Here is a 22,829-nt window from a genome sequence, read left to right as displayed (position 1 = left end):
TAAGGAGAGCTACCTGTTGAACAGTACACTCCTCTTGCATCCCTTCTTGGGCTGTCACCTCTCTGCTACCTTTTACACATTGTTCTCCTTGCATTCTATTTCTTTTCAAATCTTCTGATGCGAGACAATATAACAAACTTCAGCGGATTTTAAAAGAAATGTCACACTGGTACACAGTGAAGAGTTATTAAGTGTAATCCTCTTGTTCCCTGCAACTTGAACTGTTAATATTTGCTTCTGAAAACTCATGTAGATGATGGAGGCAAGAATAATTGAAATTTATTTGTAATATATTGGTGAATATAGCAAATAGATTATACTGTAGCTAAAGGCTGGACCTTTAATATTTCAGCTTGTCATCTAATCATATTGATTAGAAAACTTATTCAGACAAGTTGGCTCACTGACCACTTTTCTCACTCCAACCATCAGTATAAAGCCGAAGTTTTGGAATAAGATGATTTCTCTTTCGTGTTAACTTATTAAAACATATTGCTTGCTTGTTTGGATATAGTATAATGTATTTGTATATTCTGCTTCATATATGTTGAACCAAATGCCAACCAGTCAGTAAATTATTTTCAGTTTCTAAGATAATGTGACCAATATTTGACATTATTGTTCTCAGATACAGTGAGTTTATTCAGAAGGTCACATGGTTAGTTCTACGTTTGACATTCAGTTATAGATCAACTCAGGTGTTAGCAATCTGCTCACAAGGTGTGCTTGCTCCCAGATAAATGAGCTTTTAAATTTTTTATTATAATGTTATTGAAGAAGTGGTCAGTGAGGTTTTTGAAATAATTGTTTTTTTTGCAATTTTGATCAATTTACTGTCTTCATCCCTTTTTGCTATATTTTTCAGTGCAGTAATGAACATGTCCAATCTGACAGCATCTGTCCTTTACTAACTTCAAGTGTTAAGTTGATACCAGGTGTAATTAATCAATTATATGAATGAATTTGGGTGTTTTACGGCACAGTGATAGTGTCCCTACCCTTGGACTATGAGAACCTGGGTTCAAATTCCACCTGCTCCAGAGATCTGTAATAACATCTCGAAATAGGCTGATTATAAAAATTAAAAATTTATGAAGCAGATTCATACTGGAGCTCTTGTGGCACAGTGAGTGTCCCTACCTCTGAACAAAGATGACTGTTTCAAGCCCCACCTACTTTAGAGGTATGCAGCAATATCTCTGAATAGGTTGATTGGAAAAATAGGTATAATCCAGGAATGGACCTCTTGTGGCACAGTGGTAGCCTCCCTCCCCTTGGACTGGAGGGAGTTCAAGTGCCACCTGCTCTAGAGGGGTGCAGTAATGTCTCCAAAAGGGTTGATTAGAAAAATAGGTAAAATATTTTTTTTAACATTGAGGTTGATTTACAGAGGGTGTTCTGTTTAGAATAAAATTGATAGTTTGACTTCTGTTGAGAAGGACCCTGCATTCTTGTATTTTAAGGTTTTTTTTTGTTTATCTTCACAGTCTACACAGACTGGGCTTGATTCTCTTAGTGCCGCATTACCTGGTAGAGCTCTTGTTTCATGCATCACGATTGTTCTACTTCAGTGATGAGAACAAACAAAAGGGGTAAGTACATTTGTGGACTTACTTGAGGAGTATGAACAGTTTGCTCTTTTTCTGTCCTTTAACCATGCACAGAACCATAGAAATGATGTAGTACAAAAGGGGACTCCATGTTAGAGATTTCTGCCTCCTGTCACAGAGCTGGTCCTTTTTTTTTCTAAATGCTGTTGCTTTTTCTCAAGCATAGAGATGTACAGCACAGAAACAGACTCTTCAGTCCAACCCATTCATGCTGACCAGATATCCCAGTCCCATTTGCCAGCATTTGACCCATATCCCCCTCAACTCTTTCTGTTTGTATACCCATCCAGATGCCTTTTAAATGTTGCAATTGTACCAGCCTCTACCACTTCCTCTGGCAGCTCATTCCATATACACACACACACCACCCTCTGCGTGAAAAAGTTTCCCCTCTAGTCTCTTTTATATCTTTCCCCTCTCGCCCTAACCTATGCCCTCTAGTTCTGGACTCCCCCACCCCAGGGAAAAAGACTTTGTCTATTTATCCTATCCATGCCCTTTTGTGATTTTATAAACCTATGTGAGGTCACCCCTTAGCCTTCAACGCTCCAGGGAAACCAGTCCCCGCCAATTCAGCCTTTCCCTATAGCTTAAATTCTCCAACCCTGGCAACATTCTTGGGAATATTTTCTGTACCCTTTCAAGTTTCACAACATCTTTCCAATAGGAAGGAGACTAGAATTAAATGCAATATTCCGAAAGTGGCCTAATCAATGTCCTGTACAGCAGCAACATGACCTCCCAATTACTTTACTCAATGCTCTGACCAAATGAAGGAAAGCATACCAAATGCCACTTTCACTATCCTGTCTACCTCAAGTCTACCTTCAAGGAACTATGAACCTGCACTCCAAGGTCTTTTTGTTCATCACCACTCCCCAGGACCTTAGCATGAAGTGTACAAGTCCTGTTTGAGGTGCTTTCCCAAAATGCAGCACCTCTCATTTATCTAAATTAAACTCCATCTGCCACTCTTCAGCCCATTGGCCCATCTAGTCCAGATCCCATTGTAATCTGAGGTAATCTCCTTCGCAGTCCATACACCTCTAATTTTGGTTTCACCTGGAAACCTACTAAATATACCTCCTATGTTCATATTTATTGGTAGAGGAATTGAGTTCCGGAGTCCTGAGGTCATGTTGCAGTTGTATAAGACTCTGGTGCGGCCGCATCTGGAGTATTGTGTGCAGTTTTGGTCGCCATACTATAGGAAGGATGTGGAGGCACTGGAAAGGGGTGCAGAAGAGGTTTACCAGGATGTTGCCTTGTATGGTAGGAAGATCGTATGAGGAAAAGCTGAGGCACTTGGGGCCGTTTTCATTGGAGAAAAGAAGGTTTAGGGGTGACTTGATAGAGGTGTACAAGATGATTAGGGGTTTGATAGGGTTGACCATGAGAACCTTTTTCCACGTATGGAGTCAGCTTTAAATTAAGGGGTGGTAGGTATAGGACAGATGTTAGGGGTAGGTTCTTTACTCAGCGAGTCGTGAGTTCATGGAATGCCCTGCCAGTAGCAGTGGTGGACTCTCCCTCTTTATGGGCATTTAAACGGGCATTGGATAGGCATATGGAGGATAGTGGGCTAGTGTAGGTTAGGTGGGCTTGGATCGGCGCAACATCGAGGGCCAAAGGGCCTGTACTCCGCTGTATTTTTCCATGTTCTATATCCAAATCATTTATATAAATGACAAAATGTAGTGGATCCAGCACTGATCCTTGTGGCACTCCACAGGATACTATGTCTGTGATTTGTTTTTTCAGAGGGGTCATAAAACAGTTCATGCTCTGAAATGACTAGTTTGGTACAGAGATGGAAAGAGGTTTGGGAGATCTTTGTGTTTATCCATAAACAGATGAGACTTTCGGCCACAGCTTTCACGTTTTCGAAATAACCTGTATAATAAAAGTGGAGTGCTCAGTCCTAAAATCAGAAGTTTGAATCAGTTTAGTAGGATACTGGATTAGTGGTGCTGGAAGAGCACAGCAGTTCAGGCAGCATCCAACGAGCAGTGAAATCAACGTTTCGGGCAAAAGCCCTTCATCAGGAATTCCTGATGAAGGGCTTTTGCCCGAAACGTTGATTTCGCTGCTCGTTGGATGCTGCCTGAACTGCTGTGCTCTTCCAGCACCACGAATCCAGTATTTGATTTTCAGCATCTGCAGTCATTGTTTTTACCTCAGTTTAGTAGGAGCTGTGTGGAAACAGGCTGCTAGACTCTCTTTCCTTCTGCCCTTCTAACTTAGACCTGTAAGCCTCTGTTTCAGTTTTACTCCATTTAAGGTATTTGTTTATTGGGACTGTTGTGTATATTTGGAACAGCATAATTAAGTCAAGTTTGGATAGTCTGAGTTCTGTGGATATTCCTGCTTCATTCCATACTTCTGTGAATAAATCTTTGATTGTTTTAAAACCTGGTAGTCAACCTTGCTAACTTACACTCGGTAATTTTCACTGTACACTAAGCGAAATAAATAGCAAAGTTATGGTCTGGGCTGCCTGCTTAAGAATGTTTTGAGTGGTATGACCTAGTCCATAATACTCCACTAACTCAGGTAGCAAATTCCAGTTACCTGCCACCCTTGTGTCTTTAAAAAAAATTCCCGCATCCCCTTCTAATCCTTCTGCAACTTAACCTGAATCTATGTCCCTAGTGTTTTGAACTCTCTGCCAAGGGAAACAGGTTTCTTCTGTCTCACAATCTTGCATATTTCAATGACGTCACCCCTTAGCCTTTCCCTGTTCCAGCCTCAGCCTCTCCAATCCCTTTGTGGCTACAATTCTCCAGGTTTGGCAATGTTCTAATAAATCGCCTCTGTACACTCTGTGGAACGATTACGTCCTTCATGTAATGTGGTGACCAGGACAGCATACAATGCTCCAGTTTTGGCTTCACCAGTGTTTTTGTACAGCTTCATTATATCCCTACTTTTGTAATCTACATGTAGCTGTCGCTCCATAACACGTCAAATGTATCCAGTACATAAATTATTGGGCTCTTCCTTTAAGCCAAGTTGGGTTTGTTAGAGCAGAAGTTATGACAAGTTAAAAAAGGAGTGTTGTTGGAAAGAAAGACAAGCAAATAATAAACCTAACAATGACATCTGAAGAATACTAAATATCAAAAAAAATTAGAGTTGATGGAAATGTACAAAGGTGAATGAGAAGATCTAATGAAGAGGAAGAATGTATGAGTGAGATATTATCTGTTTTTGAACTTGAATGGGAACGCAGGTGTGTTAGAGGTGGAACAATTGTTCAAGGTAACTAAATAAAGGAATTAGTCCTGACTTAGGTAGTAGAAAACTAATGGATCCTGATAGTAAACATCATCTGCTGCTGAAGGAAGTTAAAAGATTGAAAACACTCTCGCGTCCCTTTTCAGGTCTAAGATGTAAATTGAGAGATGGTTGAGTTCATAAAATATCGGAGCAAAATTAGACCATTCAGCCCATCAAATCTGCTCCAACATGCGATCATGGTTGATATGCTCCTCACTCCCATTTTTCTGCTTTTTCCCCCATAGCCCTTCAACCCATTACCAATTAAAAATCTGCCTAACTTGTCCTCGAATTTACTCACTATCCCAGCATTGGGTAGTGAATTCCACAGATTCACAACCCTTTGGGAGAAATAGTTTCTCCTCAACTCTGTTTTAAATTTGCTACTCCTTATCCTAAGACTATGACCTCTTGTCCTAGAATGTCCCATGAGAGGAAGCATCTGCTCCATGTCTATTTACCCTTGACTTTTATCATTTTGAATTTGATCTCCCCTCATTCTTCTAAACTCCAGAGATTATAGGCCTAAAGTGTTCAATTTCTATTCATATGACCAATCCCTCGTCTCTGGGATCAATCTTGTGAGCCTCCAATGTTTCTGTGCCGTTCCTCAATTAGGGGACCAAAACTCTGCAACATACCCCAGGTATGGTCTCACTAATGCCTGTATCGTTGCAATGATATTTCCTTACCTTTTTATATTCTATTCCTTTAGTTATAAAACCAACATTCCATTCACTTTATTATCTGCTGCACAAGTAGTTTTTCTATAATGCCATAGTTACATTCCAGTGAAACCTCACTTAATAGAAAAATCATTTAATAGAAATAATGGAGCCGATGGGAAAAGGGGGGTTAGGGGCAGACCAGCAAAAAAAACACGGTTACTCAAAAATCACGAAGTGTAATGCAAAGTAGAGCACAAACTGAATGAAGGTTGAAATCATATTTATTAATGAAACAAAAGTATATTGAGCACATTACATTTTAGAAATGTGAGAAAGCTGCTCTCTGTACAATACCCCTCTCAGCTGCTCTGTTGGCAGCTCTCACCAGCACATGTGTAGAAAGGCATGAAGAACGGAGCTCACATTCTGCATATGCAAAAAGTCACAGACTTTGCTGACATCGTGCATGTACAGAGCAGCACATGGACTATGCATGCATAGAACTGCACAAAGATTGGTACCGACATTATGCATGTGAGGGTACTGCCACGTGTGTAGAATGAAGCATGCAAACCAATCCCTGCTGGAATTGTGCAATTGCCAACGGAAGTAAGCATTCTTCAAAATACCGTTCCCTAATTCTTCAGCGATGTTATACCCAAATCGCACTGCTAAAACATGAATTATTTTTCCTGAAGCTACCTATACCTGCATGCTAGTTTTTTGTGACTTGTGAACGAGGACAACCAGATCCCTCTGTACCGTAGCACCCTGAAGTCTCTCCATTTTGATAAATAAGTCACCTTCCCATTTTCCTGACAAAATGCTGACCTCGCATTTATCTATGTTAAACTCCATCTGCCACATTTTAGCCCACTTTCCTAACCTATCTATCCATTTGTCGGGTTCTTTATTTCCTCATTTCAATTTACAATCCTGCCTATTTTTGTTACTCTCAAATTTGGCTGTTGGGCCTTCTATTCAAGTCACTGTATTCAAGTCATTAATGTAGGTTGTCCAAGGACTGAACCCTGTGCCATCCAGGAAAAAAAGCCATTTAGATTAGTTTAGATTCCCTACAGTGTGGAAACAGGCCCTTCGGCCCAACAAGTCCACACTGACCCTCTGAAGAGTAACCCACCCAGACTCATTTCCCTCTGACTAACACATCTCATCTATGGGCAATTTTAGCATGGCCAATTCACCTGACCTGCAAATCTTTGGACTGTGGGAGGAAACTGGAGCACCCGGAGGAAACCCACACAGACACGGGGAGAATGTGCAAATTCCACACAGACAATTGCCTGAGGCTGGAATCAAATCTGGGACCCTCAGTGCTAACCACTGAGCCACCCCACTGTTTATCCCGACTGTTTTCTGTCCATCGACCAGTCACCTATCCAAGCTAATAAATTATCCTGGATCCCATCTGATTCAACCTAATGAATTAACCTTTTGTACAGTATGTTATCAACACCCCCTGGAAGTCTGGATTTATTACATCTGCAGGATCTCCATTATCCATCTTGTTTGTTACATCTTTGAAGAACTCAAGCAAATTAGTCAAAACATGATTTGCCCTTCCTAAAACCATGCTGACTCTGATGGATAGTGTTTTGACTTTCCAAATATCCTGATATTGCTTTGATTGATTCTAACACTTGCTCAACAACAGATGTTAAACTAACTGGTTTGCAATTTCCCATTTATTGCCCCTCTCCCTTTTTGACTAAGGGCACTGCATTGAAACTTCACCCATGTCCAGGGAAGTTGGAATATTACAACAATTGATCCACTATCTCTGCTGGCAATTCCTTTACCCTAGGATGTAGACCATGAGGCCTGGGGGACTTATCTGCCCTCAGTCCCAATAGTTTGCTGAGTACCTTTTCCCTATCGATGTTGTTTGTTCTAAGTTCTACCCTTTCTATTGCCTCTGACTTGCCCATTCCAATAGGAATGGTACTGTTGTCCTCCTCCATGAAAACTGAGGCAAAGTACTGATTTAGCATCTCTGCCATTTCAGTGCTCCCTGCTATTAACACTCTGGTTTTATCATCCACGGGGTCAACGTTCACCTTTGCAACTCTGTTCCCTTTTATATACCTATACTTCTGCTATACTTCTTGACATTTTGTGCTAGTTTTCTTTCATAATTTACCTTTGTCCTTCTCATTAATTTTGACTATTCCTTTGCTCATGTTTGAAAGTTTCCCAATTTTCCAGTCTGTCACTGACCTTTGCAATGTGATATACCTTAGTTTTTGAATTTATATTGTCCTTGACCTCCATGTGTCACCATGGATGCGTTTTACCCATTTTCCTCAGTGGAATATATTTTAGTTGTGAGGAATCGAGTCGTGTTTGATCAGCTGCCACTGCTCATCCACTGTCTTACTTTTTCGCTTTCGTGCCCAATCTACTCGGGCCAAAGCTGTCTCATGCCTATGTAATTTCCTTTGTTTAATTCTAGAACACTAGTGTGCAACTCCACTTTCTTACCTCCAAACTGAATTTTGAATTCTGTCCTACTACAGTCACTACTCCCTAGCGGATCCTTAACTGTGGTGTCATCAATTAATCGCTCCTCTTCTTATTGCACAATTCCAAATCCAGAGTAGCATGGTCCCTGGTTGGTTCCTTAACATACTACTCCAAGAAAAAAATCTTTAATACATTCAAAAAACTGTCTGCAGGCTACCCTTGCCAATTTGATTAATTTGATTCTTCTGATCTATGTGCATGTTAAAATCACCCATGATTAATGCTGTAAATTTCTTGCAAGCCTCTAATATTTCTTGGTTTATACTGTGTACCACTGCAGAAGTACTATATAGATCACTCCTGCCGAGTACTTTCTTCCCTTTGCCATTTCTTATTTCCACCCATACTGATTCCACCTCTTGATCTCCCATGCTCGTGTAATTTCTTATTAGAACGTTGATTCCTACCTTTACCAGGAAAGCTACATCACCTCCTTTACCATTCCTTTCCAAAATGCTGAGCACCCTTGGATATTCAGTTTCCAGACGTGGCCTCCTTGTAATCATGTCTCAGTAATCAGTACCATATCGTACCTTTTTATTTCTATTTGTGCCGTTAACTTATTAATTTTGTTTCAAATGCTTTATTCATTCAGAGACAAAGTCTTTGAATTTGTTTTCCTGATAAATTTCCCCAGTTATTTGATAATTCCTTGGTGCTTAAAGACATTGACCTGTTCTGTCCCTCACCTCTTGTCTGGTCACCATCTGCCACATCACTGACCTGTATTCTTACCTGTGTGATGATGCCACTCATTTACCAAGGTTATGTTCTTGGTTTTTTTTTTCAGGAGGTCATAAAAGCACACATTCTGAAAAGTCTGGAGTTGAAAGGTTTTAGGGTCAATTTTGATTATAGCTTCAGGCAAAAGGCTTTCATGTTTAAAGCAAACACTTATACAATGAAAGGGGAGTGGCCAGTTCTCCCAGCTCAGCTTTTCTCTGGTTTGGTTGGTCTGGCTATTCATTTGAAAGCAGTCAGGCAATTTAAAAAGCTGCTGGAAACAAAGAAGCAGGTCCATGGTGACCCTCCTCTCTCTCTGATACTTCTCTTGTCAGACTCTATGTTTGACTTTACCTTTTGTGCCAAGGGGTGTTTCTGGAGCATAATTAGTTGTGATAATCTGTTGGGTTTTAGGTTAAGTTCCTTGGTATTCTGTTCTCTTTTGTTTGTTTCATTTTGTCATCTTCTAAATAAATTTTTGTTTTGTTTAAAACTAACTGGTTTGACCAGCTGCATCTCGATCAAAGTTAGGCTCAGGGCAACTTTCTTGAAATGATTTGAGAGGGTCTGGTTTGGTCTGTAACAACATATCTCTTCCTTTAATTTGAGTTTTTCTCATTTCCCCAACCGAAACCACACACCCCCCCCCCCCCCCCAAACTTATTGAGTCTAAAGGCTGCCTATTGGCAGTCCTACTCATGCAATTCGCACAGATTCTGGTCCCAGCACGATTCAGATGAAGACCGTCCCATCAGAACAGGTACAGTTGTCAATGTCCCATGAATTCAAACCCATTTCTACCACACCAATCTATAAGCCACGCTTTTACCTACTTAATCTTATCGACCCTGTGCCAATTAGCTTGTGGCTCAGGTCGTAATCCAATGATTATTACCTTTTTTTGGTTCGGCTTTTTAATTTTATTTCCAGCTGTTCATAATCCCTTTGCAGAACCTCTGACCTAGTTTTACTTACTTGGACCATGACCACTGGAACTTGCTCCCCCCCCCAACTCCAAGTTCCTCTGCAGCCCAGGTGAGATATCCTGGACCCAAGCACCAGGTAGGCAATGCGACCTTCGGGACTCTCGATCTGATCACAGAGAACAGTGTCTATGCCCCTAACTGTACTATCCCCAATTACAACTCTGTTTCTCTCCCCCTACATGGATGACTCCCTGCACCATGGTGCTGCGGTTAGTTGACTCATCCTCCCTGCAGCCCCCATTGCCATCCACGCAGAGCAAGACTTCCAACTTGTTGGTCAAGGTCAAGAGCTGAGGCTCCTGTAACTCTACCTCCTGGATGCCTCTACTTATCTCACCCACAGCCTGTCCCTGAGCCCTGAATTGGACACAGCAGGACAGTCAGTATACCATCTCTATTTGAAAAGGACAGATAATGAACAGGACCAGTTAATGTAACATTGCAGTAATGTTATAACCTGCCCTTCGTGTCTAAGTGTTGACTGAACTGGATGTTTCCAGTTTAAAGTTAGTTATGATCTAGTTGACAGAAATCAATGGGTGTTTGGTTTCAAGAATTACTGACATATTGGGCAGTACTTGTTTACTTTATTATTGCTTTGGATGAGACCTTGGGGGGTACTCAGTTTGTAGATGTCACAAAAATAAGTCTCAAAATTTGGTAAAATTGTAATTTGAGCTGGAAAGGCTGGTATTAAAAAAAAGCCTTAGAGGATAAAATGGAGTGTGGACCGATGCATATACCAAATCAGCCCATGGATGATCAAAGAGTTGGAAGGATCTGAGTGATGCATTTCTTGTCCATCCATAATATCTTAAACTAAATTACTTGTTAGACAATTTGAGGACAGCTAAGAGTCAACTGCATTGCTGTGTGTCTGTAGTCATATGTAAGCCAGACCAGATAAGCATGGCAGATTTGCTCTCCTAAAGGGTATAAGTGAACCAGATGGATTTTTACATGAATTGATTATAGTTTAATGGTCACCATTACCAGAACTAGCTTTGTAAATATTTTCTAATCAACCTGTTCATTGATGTTATTAAACACCTCTGGAGCAAGTGACATGAACCTGAGACTCCTGGTCTAGAGGTAGGAATACTGCCACTACACCACCCCTTTGGACGAGCTTCATATTTCAGATTTATTAATTGAATTCCTATTCTGCCAGCTGCCATTGTGGAATTTTAATTGGTGTCTCTGAAACAATAGCTTGGGTCTCTGAATTTCTAATTTAATGACATTACCACTGCACTGTTTCCTCTTGAATATAAATTCCTTACAAGGTGCAAATGCAATTTAATTCAGACATGACAAGCCAGCAACATTTGTAAGTTTGACAATTAGAAACATAAAGTAGAAGAACAAAACAATAATAATTAATTTGTTCAGTATATTGAAAACTAGACATTCATACTCTGAAAAATATGTTAATACAATTTCCACTGATTGGAGAGTTGGTGAATAGCTCTGATCAGTTTAAACTTAGCATGCGGAGTGTAATCAGACAAATGAGCTTCAGTTTTTAGAGTCTGAGTTGCTTTGCGACACAACTGTTGAAATTGACAAATACAGTATGCTAATATTTTGCTTTTTGTTCCAAGTAACTGATTGTAATCTTCAATATATTTTAACGTTCCAGGAATTATGTGCTCAGTATGTACTGAAAAAAATATAGTAGAAGGATCTTCACTTTGTTCTTTTAATAAGGTTTGTTCTATTCTCTTCAGCTTCACACTTTGGGCTTTACTTTTCGTAATGGCTCGCCTCCTCACTTTGACTTTCTCTGTCCTCACATTTGGCTTTGGCCTTGCAAGAGCAGGGACTGAAGACTTCTCAGTTGCAAATGGAAATTTCAATACATTGACTGTCAGGTAGGCAACTAGTGATTTTGAGAGTTTGGTGTTTGAACAAGAATTGTACCTAATTGTCTGCATGAGGTTCTAAGTTTTATATTTTAACATAAAGGCATGGGCTACTGTTAGATAATGTTTGATTATGAATTAACTTGTGTTTAGTGTATAGCTTAGTTTTTAAAAATCCTTTAGAGCCAGATTTTGTTTAAAAACCATTTGCATCATTCTTGACCATGATGGTGACTGGACTTTCCCACCAGTACCGCTAATTATCTAGTTGGTAACTTTTGTGAAATTGCAAACCATGCAACATTTCATGTGAATTTTTCTTCTCTTTCTGCATGGATATACTTTGGTTTGCGCTAGGAGCGTTTCAAAATAACATGCTGATATTGGTAATGTGAGCTACTGGCAGTTGTGTTCGAAGAGCCAGTGTATGTTTATTATCTTAAAAGTGCAAATTCAGCTTGAAATATGGTTACTTTGTACACAGGAAATCAACTTGGCCAACTCCTGACATGGGGCATTGCATCCCTTGAAATCCTTTTCTCTGTTATGACACTGCGTTATTTCTGACTACACTTTTGTATAATTGGTTTTCCTTTAGTTTGATTAAAACCCGTCTAATTAGTGCCATCTATTGTGCACATTATACTTTGGAGTGAAAATAAAAGTTAATTTTAAATAAGTTTGTCACTGCTGCAGGTTTGGCATCATTAGCAACCCTTCACTGACCATGAAATCTTTTTTGTTTGAATCCTTCCTATTATCTGATAATCTTTTTGCAAGTATAGCAGTGAGCACTTTGAACTGTCACTGAATTTAACAGTATAAATATCAATTCCTTCAGTTTCTCGCAGACAGATCTAACTTTAAGCTACAAAACACTTGTATTTATAATTGTTATCCTGTGTTGTTAATACTTTTGGATCTTAGAAAGTTTAGTTTCTAACTTCAGAATCCTGTTTTCCAACACATTGGTATCTTACATAAAGTTAAACTACATAATATCTAATGCATTTGTCCAGATTGTAAATAAAAAGGAAGAAACCTATTCCCAGGTGTGCTATGTACAGGTCCTATCCTTTTAGAATTTCTATTATTGCACTTTGTTCCCACCATTCTAACCATTTTTTCCATTTTTAATTGATTACCCAAATTTATTAATAGAAAAATAACATTTTCCATTAAGATAAAACCATCTATCATTTTTGCATCACAAGGTTTTTGAAAATATGAAGACATCTTAAACAGCCTCAGTATTCCAGTGTAAACTTTATGTAGCTATGTGTCCTTGGAGTTTTAAAACAAATATTTTGGTAGCAGACCTATCAAATTGGTAGAGGTTTGAGTGACTTTTTTGAAACTTAATTTGTAACATTTTGCCTAGGATATCTTGATTTCAAAGAAATGTCTGGTGAAAATTATGCTGTTACCTTTTTTGTAGGTGCTATGATCTAATAGAAGATCACTATGTTTCTTTTATGTGCTGGAAAGACAGCCTAGAGAATAGCTGAGTTGGAACAAAGTCATTGAAATGAATGAGATGTTTTAAAGTGAAGGTAGACAAAAGAGAATAGGATCTGTTGCTGTGTTTCGGTGAAGTAATAAGTATAGCACAAGTGCCAACATTGAGCAGTTGGGCTAAATGGATATTTTATGTTTTAAGTGCTGTATCATTCAATGATGCATCAGATCACTCCAATCTGAGATGAATTCTTTAATTTAGTTATAGGTGGAAATATGCAAATATCTTTAAACCAGGTAATAGTTTATTGCTTTTGAAATAAAGCATTAGATAATCTCATCTTTAAGAACAAAAGATAACTATGGAGTTTATTTCTTTATTAAAACACAAGTCAGGATTTACCAAGCTTATAAAAAGTTATTTTATTTGTGTAAGACTTATGGGTAAACGTTGTTTCGGAATGGTTAATAGAAAAAATGTCTTTATATGTCAGACTAATTGGTCATAAATTGAGGCAGTAAAATAGCTCATTCTATTCATGCACCTTACACCTATCTTAGACCAAAATTAATCTCTTTTAGAAATTCATCAAGTAGAAAGTTGCCCTGATGGTTTTTTCAGGAACTTTTATTTGAATTCATCTCTAAAATACTAGTCCAATATGCTACTAGATTTCATAGCATTTTAATTTAGCTGACCCAATACTCATAGTATGAGTGTACTCCATATAAAGAATGGTTTAATATTTTTTAATAAAACAGTTATTTAATGACAGACTACTTAGCAAGATAAAAGACTGTCATTCTTGAAGTTCTGTCATTTATGCATCCTTCCTGGATGAGACAGCCAACCTATTCTGCTGCCACTCTACCCCTCCAAGTTCCAACCCTGTGTCTGTCTAGCCCCTGTAGGCACCTTTTACGTTCCTTTACAGACTCTTATGGCTTTTACAACTGCATCACAGAAAACCATCCATCTGGATGGATAACAGCCTGGTAATGTAACTGCTCTGCTTTGAACTGTAAGAAACTAGAGTTTTGTGCACAGCCCGTACCATCACGGAAGCCAGCCTCCCGTCCGTTGACTTCATTTACACTTCGCCGCCGCCGCCGCCACAGAGAAGCTGGCAACGTCATCAAAGACCCCTCTCATCCCAGTGATGCTGTCTTCCAACTTCTTTTGTCAGGGAGAAGGTACAGAAGCTTGAACGTGTACCAACTGGTTCAAGAACAGCTTCTTCCCTACAGTAATTATTCTATCGGACAGGCATCTCCAACTTCAAATAATGTTGATCTTGCTTTGTGCACCTCCTATGAGGCTGTGACCTTATATGCCTCACTCTGTCTAAGCACCCTATGATCTCTAATATATTCTTGATTGCTATGATCTGCCTGTACAGCTCGCAAAACAAAGCTTTTCACTGTACTTGGGTACGTGTGACTACAATAAATCAAATCAAGTCAAAATCGAATACCTTGATGTACCACTTGGTCTGAGACTCCAGTGGATGAATTGGCCACATCATGGACGTAATTACTTTTCAGAATAATAGAGTGCTCTAGGCAAGAAGTCTTGAACAGATTCTGGTAATGTGTTAAGACATTTTAAAAAATGCAAGTAATTTTTCATTGAAAAAAATCATACAAACGTCAGCAGTAATTTTCTCTTTTTTTTAAAAGGTTCAGTGTCTTCACTTTGATTTTTAATAAGGCTTGCACTTTCTGCAATAAATAATGAAATGAATGCGAATACATCTAAGCTTTATTTACAATATGAAAAATGTTCTAAATTCTAAATGGGGAAGAAATATGCCATCTCCCAGCAACCAGCAGTCAAGACTGCAGGCAGGTGGCTGATTGCATAGCTTCAGAAAATCCTTGCCTGTTACTGGCCACGAAATGCATGATGACTGATGACTATTATTCTCCCTCTAAATTATACTCCTTTCCTGCAGAGAAATATTATAATGCTGTTTTCTATTGCCCTAATTTGGAAAGTCACTGTGGAGAATTGTGACTAGCCTCCACTCCAATGCATTACACAGCCAAAACAACCCAAAGAGATTGGTTTAAATTAAAAGATGCTTTGCTGAAATTACATTTCCAGATGACTGTGTGCTGAAATAGTATATAGGTATTTATCATTTGTGATATTATAACAAGCTTATAGTGCTATGTTATAGGTTGAATTTGTTTTTGTGCATGTTTTCAGAACAAATAGCTATATCGTTCATTGACCTGAATTTCCTTTTATGTTTGAACAGGATTAGTTGCTTAGGTGCGATTTGCCTAACACAAGCATGGATGATGTGGAAGTTTATCAACTTCCAGCTGAAGAAGTGGAGAGAACACACTCAGAATCAGATCCCCAGAAAAAAAGTTGCTAATACCAAGAGCAAACCTTCAAAAAAAGAGTATAACAAGGGTCAGTGTTAAAACTTAAACAATCATGTTGCTTTTGTCATCTTTTTGGAGCCTTCATTCCATGATTTAATCTCATAAACTAAAAATACTGAGCATTCTGTTCAAGTTACATACCTAATTCATAAGAATGGTAACTTTTTAAAAAACATTTAAGCTAATTGAGCTCCTGACTAGATTCTCAGTCTCATACGACAACTTCATCGAGAGACTGTCACAGCCCAATAAAACAGCTGTTTCTGTGGGGATACTGTCAGAATTCAAGGCCCAGGTACAGAATGTTTTATGTGCCATGTGTTGCTATTAGATGTCACAGTAGACAGGCAGGAGATTGGAAGAACACAGCAAGCCAGGTAGCATTAGATGTCACAGACAAGATTTCATTATATCCGTCTTAATATTTGCAGAATGTTGGAGGTTGGTAAAGATATGAAGAATAGCAACTTCGAAAGGTAGCCTTTTGAGACCAAGGAAAGATAATTGGAATATTGAAAAGTGGACATTGGAAAAAATAAAATAAGAGCAAGCAGGCTTTACTTGCAAATACCATATATGTCTGTAATGATGCTCAAAACGCATTATGGGTAGCCCTCTTATTTAAACCTAACCACAAACTTTAATTTTTATGTTCTGTGAAAAAGCCTCTTGCATCTTAGAAGTTGCCTCATCTTTTAAACAGACACAAAATGAATCTAGAATGGAGTCACTATCAGACCTTTGTCTTTGACATACTCCAGCGTTTGGGATTACATTGCATGAATTTGAGTAGACTGAAACTGTGTGTTCAGTTTCCATCTGAACTGGTATCTTAAAACAATAAATTAGCACCTTAGCTAGAATAATTTGTGTGAAATCTGTTGTTCATTATTCCATAAAAAAGTCTTTTACCATAAAAGTATCATAGAGGATCCAGGAGTTGAAAATTACTCTCTCATGCAGACTTGTGTTAACTGTCTTAGGCAAGCAGTCATAGTTTGGTACCTGTATAGCTCATGTATAGTTCCTCATTTCATTGAAGAATGCTGGCTGGATCATGGGAATTTATCTGCGTGCAGTAGTACAAAGTGAAGAAAATTTCTGTTCTCAATTTGAATTAAAATTGGCAAACTAAGGTGATTTTTTTTCATGCTCAACTATTCTCCAACACCTTTTTTGGTTTCTCCATCTTTTGTGGTCAGACATCTTTCAGTGATGCTTATTCTCTTCATTTCACCTGCTTACCTTCTGTCAGCTGTTCAGTGGAATTATATTTTATGGTTACCAATGCTCCAGGATAGGAAGCTGCATGTGTTCCTCAGGCTTGACCATCTTTAGCTGCTTCACCGATTACCTTTTCTTCCATCATAGGGTCAGGAGTGAGGATGTTCTCTGATAATTGCTCAATGTTCACTATTTATGACTTCTCAAACATTGAAGCATTCATGCCGAAATGTGGCAAGACATGGACAATATCCAGGTTCAGGTTGATAAGTGGCATAAGTAACCTCATGATACGATTCTAGGCAATGACTCTCTCCAAGAGAAAATATAACTATCACCCCTTAAAAATTTAGTGGCATTACCATCACTGAATCCCTTACGATGAACATCTTTGGGGTTACAATTAACCAGGTGATAACCTGGATTAGTTGTATAGATATTGTGGCTACGGGTACAGGTCAGAGGCTAAAAATCTTGCGAATGAATGCATGTTCTGATTTCCTGAAGCCTGCCTACTTTTTGCAAGGTACAAGTAAGGAGTATAGTTAAATATTCTTCATTTGACTGGATGAGTGCAACTCCAAAAAGTAATCAAGACAAAGCAATCCACTTGATTAACAGAATATCTTCTAACATTTACACCCTCTGCCATCGCTGAATAATACCAGTAGTGTATATTATCTACGAGATGGACTGCAGAAATTCCCCACAGCTCCTTCGTCAACCTATGCCAGACTTTCACTTTTCAAATCATAGAATCATACAGCCTGGAAACAAACCTTACGGTCCAACTCATTCATGCTAACCAGATTTCCAAAACTGATCTAGTCCCATTTGCGTGTGTTTGGTCTGTATCACTCTGCATTCCTGAATAGGAAAGGTTTAATGCAAGGTGGCAGCACAGGCATGGTAAGTAGTGTTCAGACTCTTGAACTCATATCCTTTAGGTTGGCCACATGCCCCCTCTCGTTATCACTCTCTGTCTCTCCCTTTTTCTTTCTCTGTTCTTTCATCTTCTGACATCATGGGGAAGCCACAGTGATGATGATGCCTGGAGTGAGGACTCCTGGTTTTGGTAGACCTGGAGCCTGGACTTGGGAATTCAGGCCATTGGCTATAGCGGAGAGGGGGCTGCATTAGGTCCACAGTGGAAAGTTGGCACATGCTTGGTGCCACAGCAAGGACTCAGTGGGCCATCGGTTGCAGCAGTAGTGATTGGGTATCTGTGGCAGCAGTGCCAGAAGAGATCTCCTGACTGTGATAGGCCCGCAGCATAGACTCAGTGGGTCGTCGGCTGCGACAGTAGTGGCGCTGGCTGTGGGATTTGCAGAGACCTTTCAAAAGACATGCAACCAGTTTGTTGACTCCTTGTGTAGAAGATGAACTTCCTATTTAATGTTATTTCTTTTTACTCAAATGTCACTGTATTGTTGCAACGCTTGTCACTACATTCTTGATATTGACAATAAATATTCATGCACTTGTCCAAATGTCTTTTAAATGTTGTAATTGTACCTGCACCTACCAGTTCTTCTAGCAGTTCATTTCAGATATGCACCATCCTCTGTGTGAACAAGTTGCCCCTTAGATCCCTTTTAAAATATTGCCCTTCTAACTTGAAACTTATGCCCTCTACCCTGGGCAAAGGACTTTGACTATTCTGTAACTCTTATTTATACCTCTCATTACTTTATAAATCTCTATCAGGTCACCCCTTAGTCTTCTAATTTCCAGAGAAAAACTCCTAGCCTATCCAGCCTCCCATCAGTACCATCCGGACAGAAAAGCAAGAGAATGCCACCACCTGCAATTTCTTGTCTAAGAAACTCACCATCCTGACTTGGAAATATATTGCTTTTCCTTCACTGTTGTTGGCTCAAAATCCTCTAACTCCCTTCCCAATAGCAATCTGGGTGTACCTACAACAGTTCAATAACAAGGCAGCTCACCACCATCTTCTCAAGGATGATTAGAGATGGACAATAAATGCCAGGCCATTAAATGATGCCCAATGCCCAATCCCAAGAATGAATAAAGTAGTGTCATGGTCTGACACCAGTCCAACAATTGACCTTGATTCTTATAAGAAGTTGGCTCTTGGTTCATCTTAATTGAGGGGGAAAAAACTGCATTAGTTGTCTTGAACTAATTTTGTTCCCTTCATGTTTTTTGTTTGTTTTTCTGCAGCTAATGCATCAAATGGAACAGTGAAAACAGAAAGTGGAACCTCACCACGTGCAAGGAAAGCAAAAGCTTCATGAAGCTGGATTTTAAAAATTGGCGAATTTGAGGGGAAAAGGACTGTGATGATCACAAATCTCTTCTATCCGTTCACACCCCTAAACCACTCTACTTTCATTTCTGTATGCTAATCAGAATTGAGCAAACAAAACGATGGCTGACACTCTCTCTGTGCTCTTATAAACAAATGAGATGTGAAACTCTTGCTGCTGCAAACAGGTCAGCTGTTGGATTAGGTCTTGAGTGGTAAATACTCCGCTTTGGGGTGCATGCCTGTAGATTTTTTTTTGTTCTTATCAGTTTTAAATGGCAGCTGGAGGACACCTAAATGATGAACAAGTGGTTATGCTAATTCCGGTGAGGTAGAAATCAGCCAATTGGATGTCTTTACCAAAGGCTGTTGTAGGTCCAGTTACCAAGGCAAATAGGCATCAATATTGGAGTTGCTAACCATGTGTTGTGGGTTATATATGAAAATGTCTTATTAGCTGGAGACTGGGCCAATCACAGCTACACTAATTTATTCTTGCATTTTCTATTTCCTGCCCCTTTCTGATGCTTTGTGGTGATGTGATGCTTAGATTTCAAGAAATACACAAGCACACCAAATCCTAACAAACTGTGAATACAAGTTCTAATGGAAACTGTAATTTTGCTCCCCACATTGTTTTTCCTAACACTCTTGAAAAATGACTGTGTCATCCTGACTGGTTATTATGTATCGGTCTCCATTGTTGCATAAAAGACATGTTGATCAGAAGTAATCATGATGTCCCTGAAGATAATAAGGGCACATCATTGGAGAATTGTCCACACGACAAAAAGAGGCTTTAGCCCCAATGTTTTTTGGTAGGTTGTTCAAATGCCCAATTAGTCTCTTGCTGTAGGTTTTCTACAGCTTGTTCAGTCCATTATGTGAGGACGTTTTATTTTTTTTTGTCTCAAGTTTGATAAATGCTGCCATGAATATCCAAACTTTGTGGGGTTGTTTTACTCTTGTGGCTTTAGAAGATAATGTACGTGTTTGACTACAGTCTTTAACCCCCCTTTCCCCCCCTCCAAGTTTTTTTTTAAGTGTCCTTGATGAGAAATGTAAAAATGATCAGCCAAAAACAAGCATCTTGCAATTATACAGTAACTGAGCAACATATTGTTTTTCAATGGGGAGTCTATTTAATTTTTTAAGTAAACAAACAATTCTTTCCTGTTTTGTGTTTTGCTGTTTTTGTTGCTTCAAGTCTCTGTTAGTATAGTGCTTTGCCTGTAGATCTGTGATGGGAACTGTGCCTTAACCTTGACCAGTTTGTCTACTTCTGCAGTTATGACATGAAAAGGCATCAGAGTTTTTAAACCATCATGACCCTAGTCCATTTCACTGTTAATTATTTGCATTCAAGCAAAATGACTTAAGCATTTTTAACTAACGTTTATTTTGATCAAAGAAGAAATTGTTTTGCTCTTTTAAATGGCTCTGGAACATACTTTGTCTTAAATGGCTTTTATCACCAATAGTAATTTACATAACAAGTAAATATTTTAAAACATATCTTCAAAACCTATATTGTGGGGTCTGCTTTGCCCCAAAATACTTCCTACCGACAATTAAATGGTTTTACAGATTAATTCTCTCTTGGCATTCTCCCAAGTTACTTTCCTTGTTTGGGATCCCCTTTTAGGAAAATGTGGCACACTTTTACTTTGGGATATGTTGATGGTATTTATAAGAGGGAAGATGTAAGGGACTATTTTTACACAACGTTTTTGGTTAACAGCTCCTGTTTAACAAATGTACATCTTCAAAAGTTACTTTATACTAATTTTCCTCTCTTTCACAAACTCTTAATAGTTTGTTCCTTTTTCTACCAAATGCTCCAATTAATTTCTTCAAACCAACCTAATTTGGAAATTTTCAGTACCTAAATAGAGCCTTGTTTGTTAGCCATTTGTCTTTCTCAGAATCACTAGTATACACACATACCGAAGTTATAGTGCATTCATGTATATAAAACTTACCAAATGAGTATCTTTACACAGGCTTACTTTCCTAACTGTCTGTACCAAATCACCACATGTACACATCCTTGAGTACAGAATCGCCTTATAAACGAGCGTACACTGATTCTTTTGTTCTGAATCAGTGTATGTACACTTCATATTCTATCAAAACACTTGGTGTGTACAGATGACCATGTGCCATATTACTGGGAATGTATGCAAAGACATGCATGTGCCCAGTAAACTAATACTTTAATCTGTCTGTATTCAATCACCATTTATTTATATAAAATCAACTACGTACACCCTTATAGTATGAACCGCTAAGTAGAATAAACTTACCTGTTTGTCTTTCTATGCAAATAGAAAGTTTTAAGGTTCTTTTAAATCTCTATAAACAATTCCATGAATTGTTTCCTAAAACAATGTTTGAGGTGAATCCCACAATTACATACTGATTAACACAATGTGTTGGTGCCTAAATTGGAGCACAGTCCAAGCTTCTCATCCCTGCCTGCTACTGTGAATGTTGCATGTAGAATCAACATAGAGGAACGTCAAATACTTGATAAAACGCTGTTCACCCATCTCGTTCTTGTGTTTGGAGTGGAGGATAAAATCTCATGACAGTGGTATCACTGTTTTCAGCTGAATTGTAGTATCCCAGATCTGCAACAGTGGGGAGTTTCCTCTTGTCTATGTTGGAACATTTGTATACAGACATTAAATATGTATTTTCTGTAGACTGGAAAAAAGATGACTGCTGCTGTGCTTAATCGGTACTTGAGGGGGACAGGATATTGTGTGACCGACAGGATGGATAGCGTTGACCAGAATATTGATCCTTATCCATAAGGAAATACCGAAACTACAATGAGATATTAAAAAGCAGACATTTTCCAGTTTATATTCTTACAAGTCCTATAAATAAAATTGATTGTGCTTTTTCTCTTTTTTTTAAAAGAAAGGAGACATTATTGGTGAACAGCTTAAACTTTATTATGTTGACATGAGACAAAACCATTTAGCTGGTCACAGAAAAAGTGACAATGGTCTTGAATGTCAGAAGCCTTTCCAAACTCAGTCATGTAAATGTAGTTCATTTTGTTTTTCTAATACATTTTGTGAATCAATGTAACTAATAGCTTCTTGTTCCCAGACCATTTACCTTTGCCTTCTGATAAATTTGTGGCTAGGGCAGTGGGAGATTTTTTTTTCCTCTCTGCTGGTACAACAAGATTGTTCAAGGTGACTTTTATTTAATTTCACATCGTTTGTTATTTTTGTTATATTTTGAGTTAGAACAGTGTCATGTTTTTGAGTGCAACTCTAAACATATGTTCAAATACCAAGCTCTTCTGTACATTTGACGGCAGGGTCTTGTAAGTTTAACATACATTTTGAATCTGTTATAAAACCCACTATTTCTGTAACCTGGAAAATAAACTTGTTGCTTCATCTGTGACATTTTAAATTGCTGGTGATAATTGCTATTTTGACATTTGGTTATTTTAAAGGTGTGTGTACTTGCAAAATGGGACTATTCAGTAAAGGATTTGTTTCCGAAGAAAACAAGTTTTTCATGAACAGATTTTGTAGATTGCACATAACTGGTATTTGTCCATGTAAGTCAATATATGTTGTACCCATGATTCGCAGTCAGAATTAGATGCAGCAATCTAACCTACAGAGATGCTTAACCACTAGAAATACAGTAATGTCAAAGTGCATGTTATCAGCTCTGAAATATAGTTGTCCTGTCCTGTACAAAAAAATTGAAGCCAGACACAACTGAAAGTTTCTTAGTTTTGCAACTCAGAGTCATCGAGATGTACAGCA

The 22,829-nt window shown here is 38.6% G+C and overlaps 1 protein-coding gene across 2 annotated transcripts in view; it reads left to right on the top strand.

Moving 5' to 3' along the window:
• Positions 1-22,464, top strand: part of LOC140462904 (translocating chain-associated membrane protein 1-like 1) — a 107,247-nt gene extending 84,783 nt beyond the window's left edge. For both annotated transcript variants that reach the window (XM_072556351.1, XM_072556352.1), the window contains 4 exons: positions 1,488-1,592; positions 11,541-11,684; positions 15,398-15,558; positions 18,942-22,464. In XM_072556351.1, coding sequence (XP_072412452.1) covers positions 1,488-1,592; positions 11,541-11,684; positions 15,398-15,558; positions 18,942-19,015 — 484 coding nt within the window. In that variant the 3' untranslated portion in view covers positions 19,016-22,464. The remainder of the gene's footprint in view (positions 1-1,487; positions 1,593-11,540; positions 11,685-15,397; positions 15,559-18,941) is intronic.
• The last annotated feature ends 365 nt before the right edge of the window (positions 22,465-22,829 follow it).

Source organism: Chiloscyllium punctatum, chromosome 37 (genome assembly GCF_047496795.1).
Source record: "Chiloscyllium punctatum isolate Juve2018m chromosome 37, sChiPun1.3, whole genome shotgun sequence".
Classification (NCBI taxonomy): Eukaryota; Metazoa; Chordata; class Chondrichthyes; order Orectolobiformes; family Hemiscylliidae; genus Chiloscyllium; species Chiloscyllium punctatum.
This window is presented reverse-complemented; position numbering and strand designations above follow the sequence as displayed.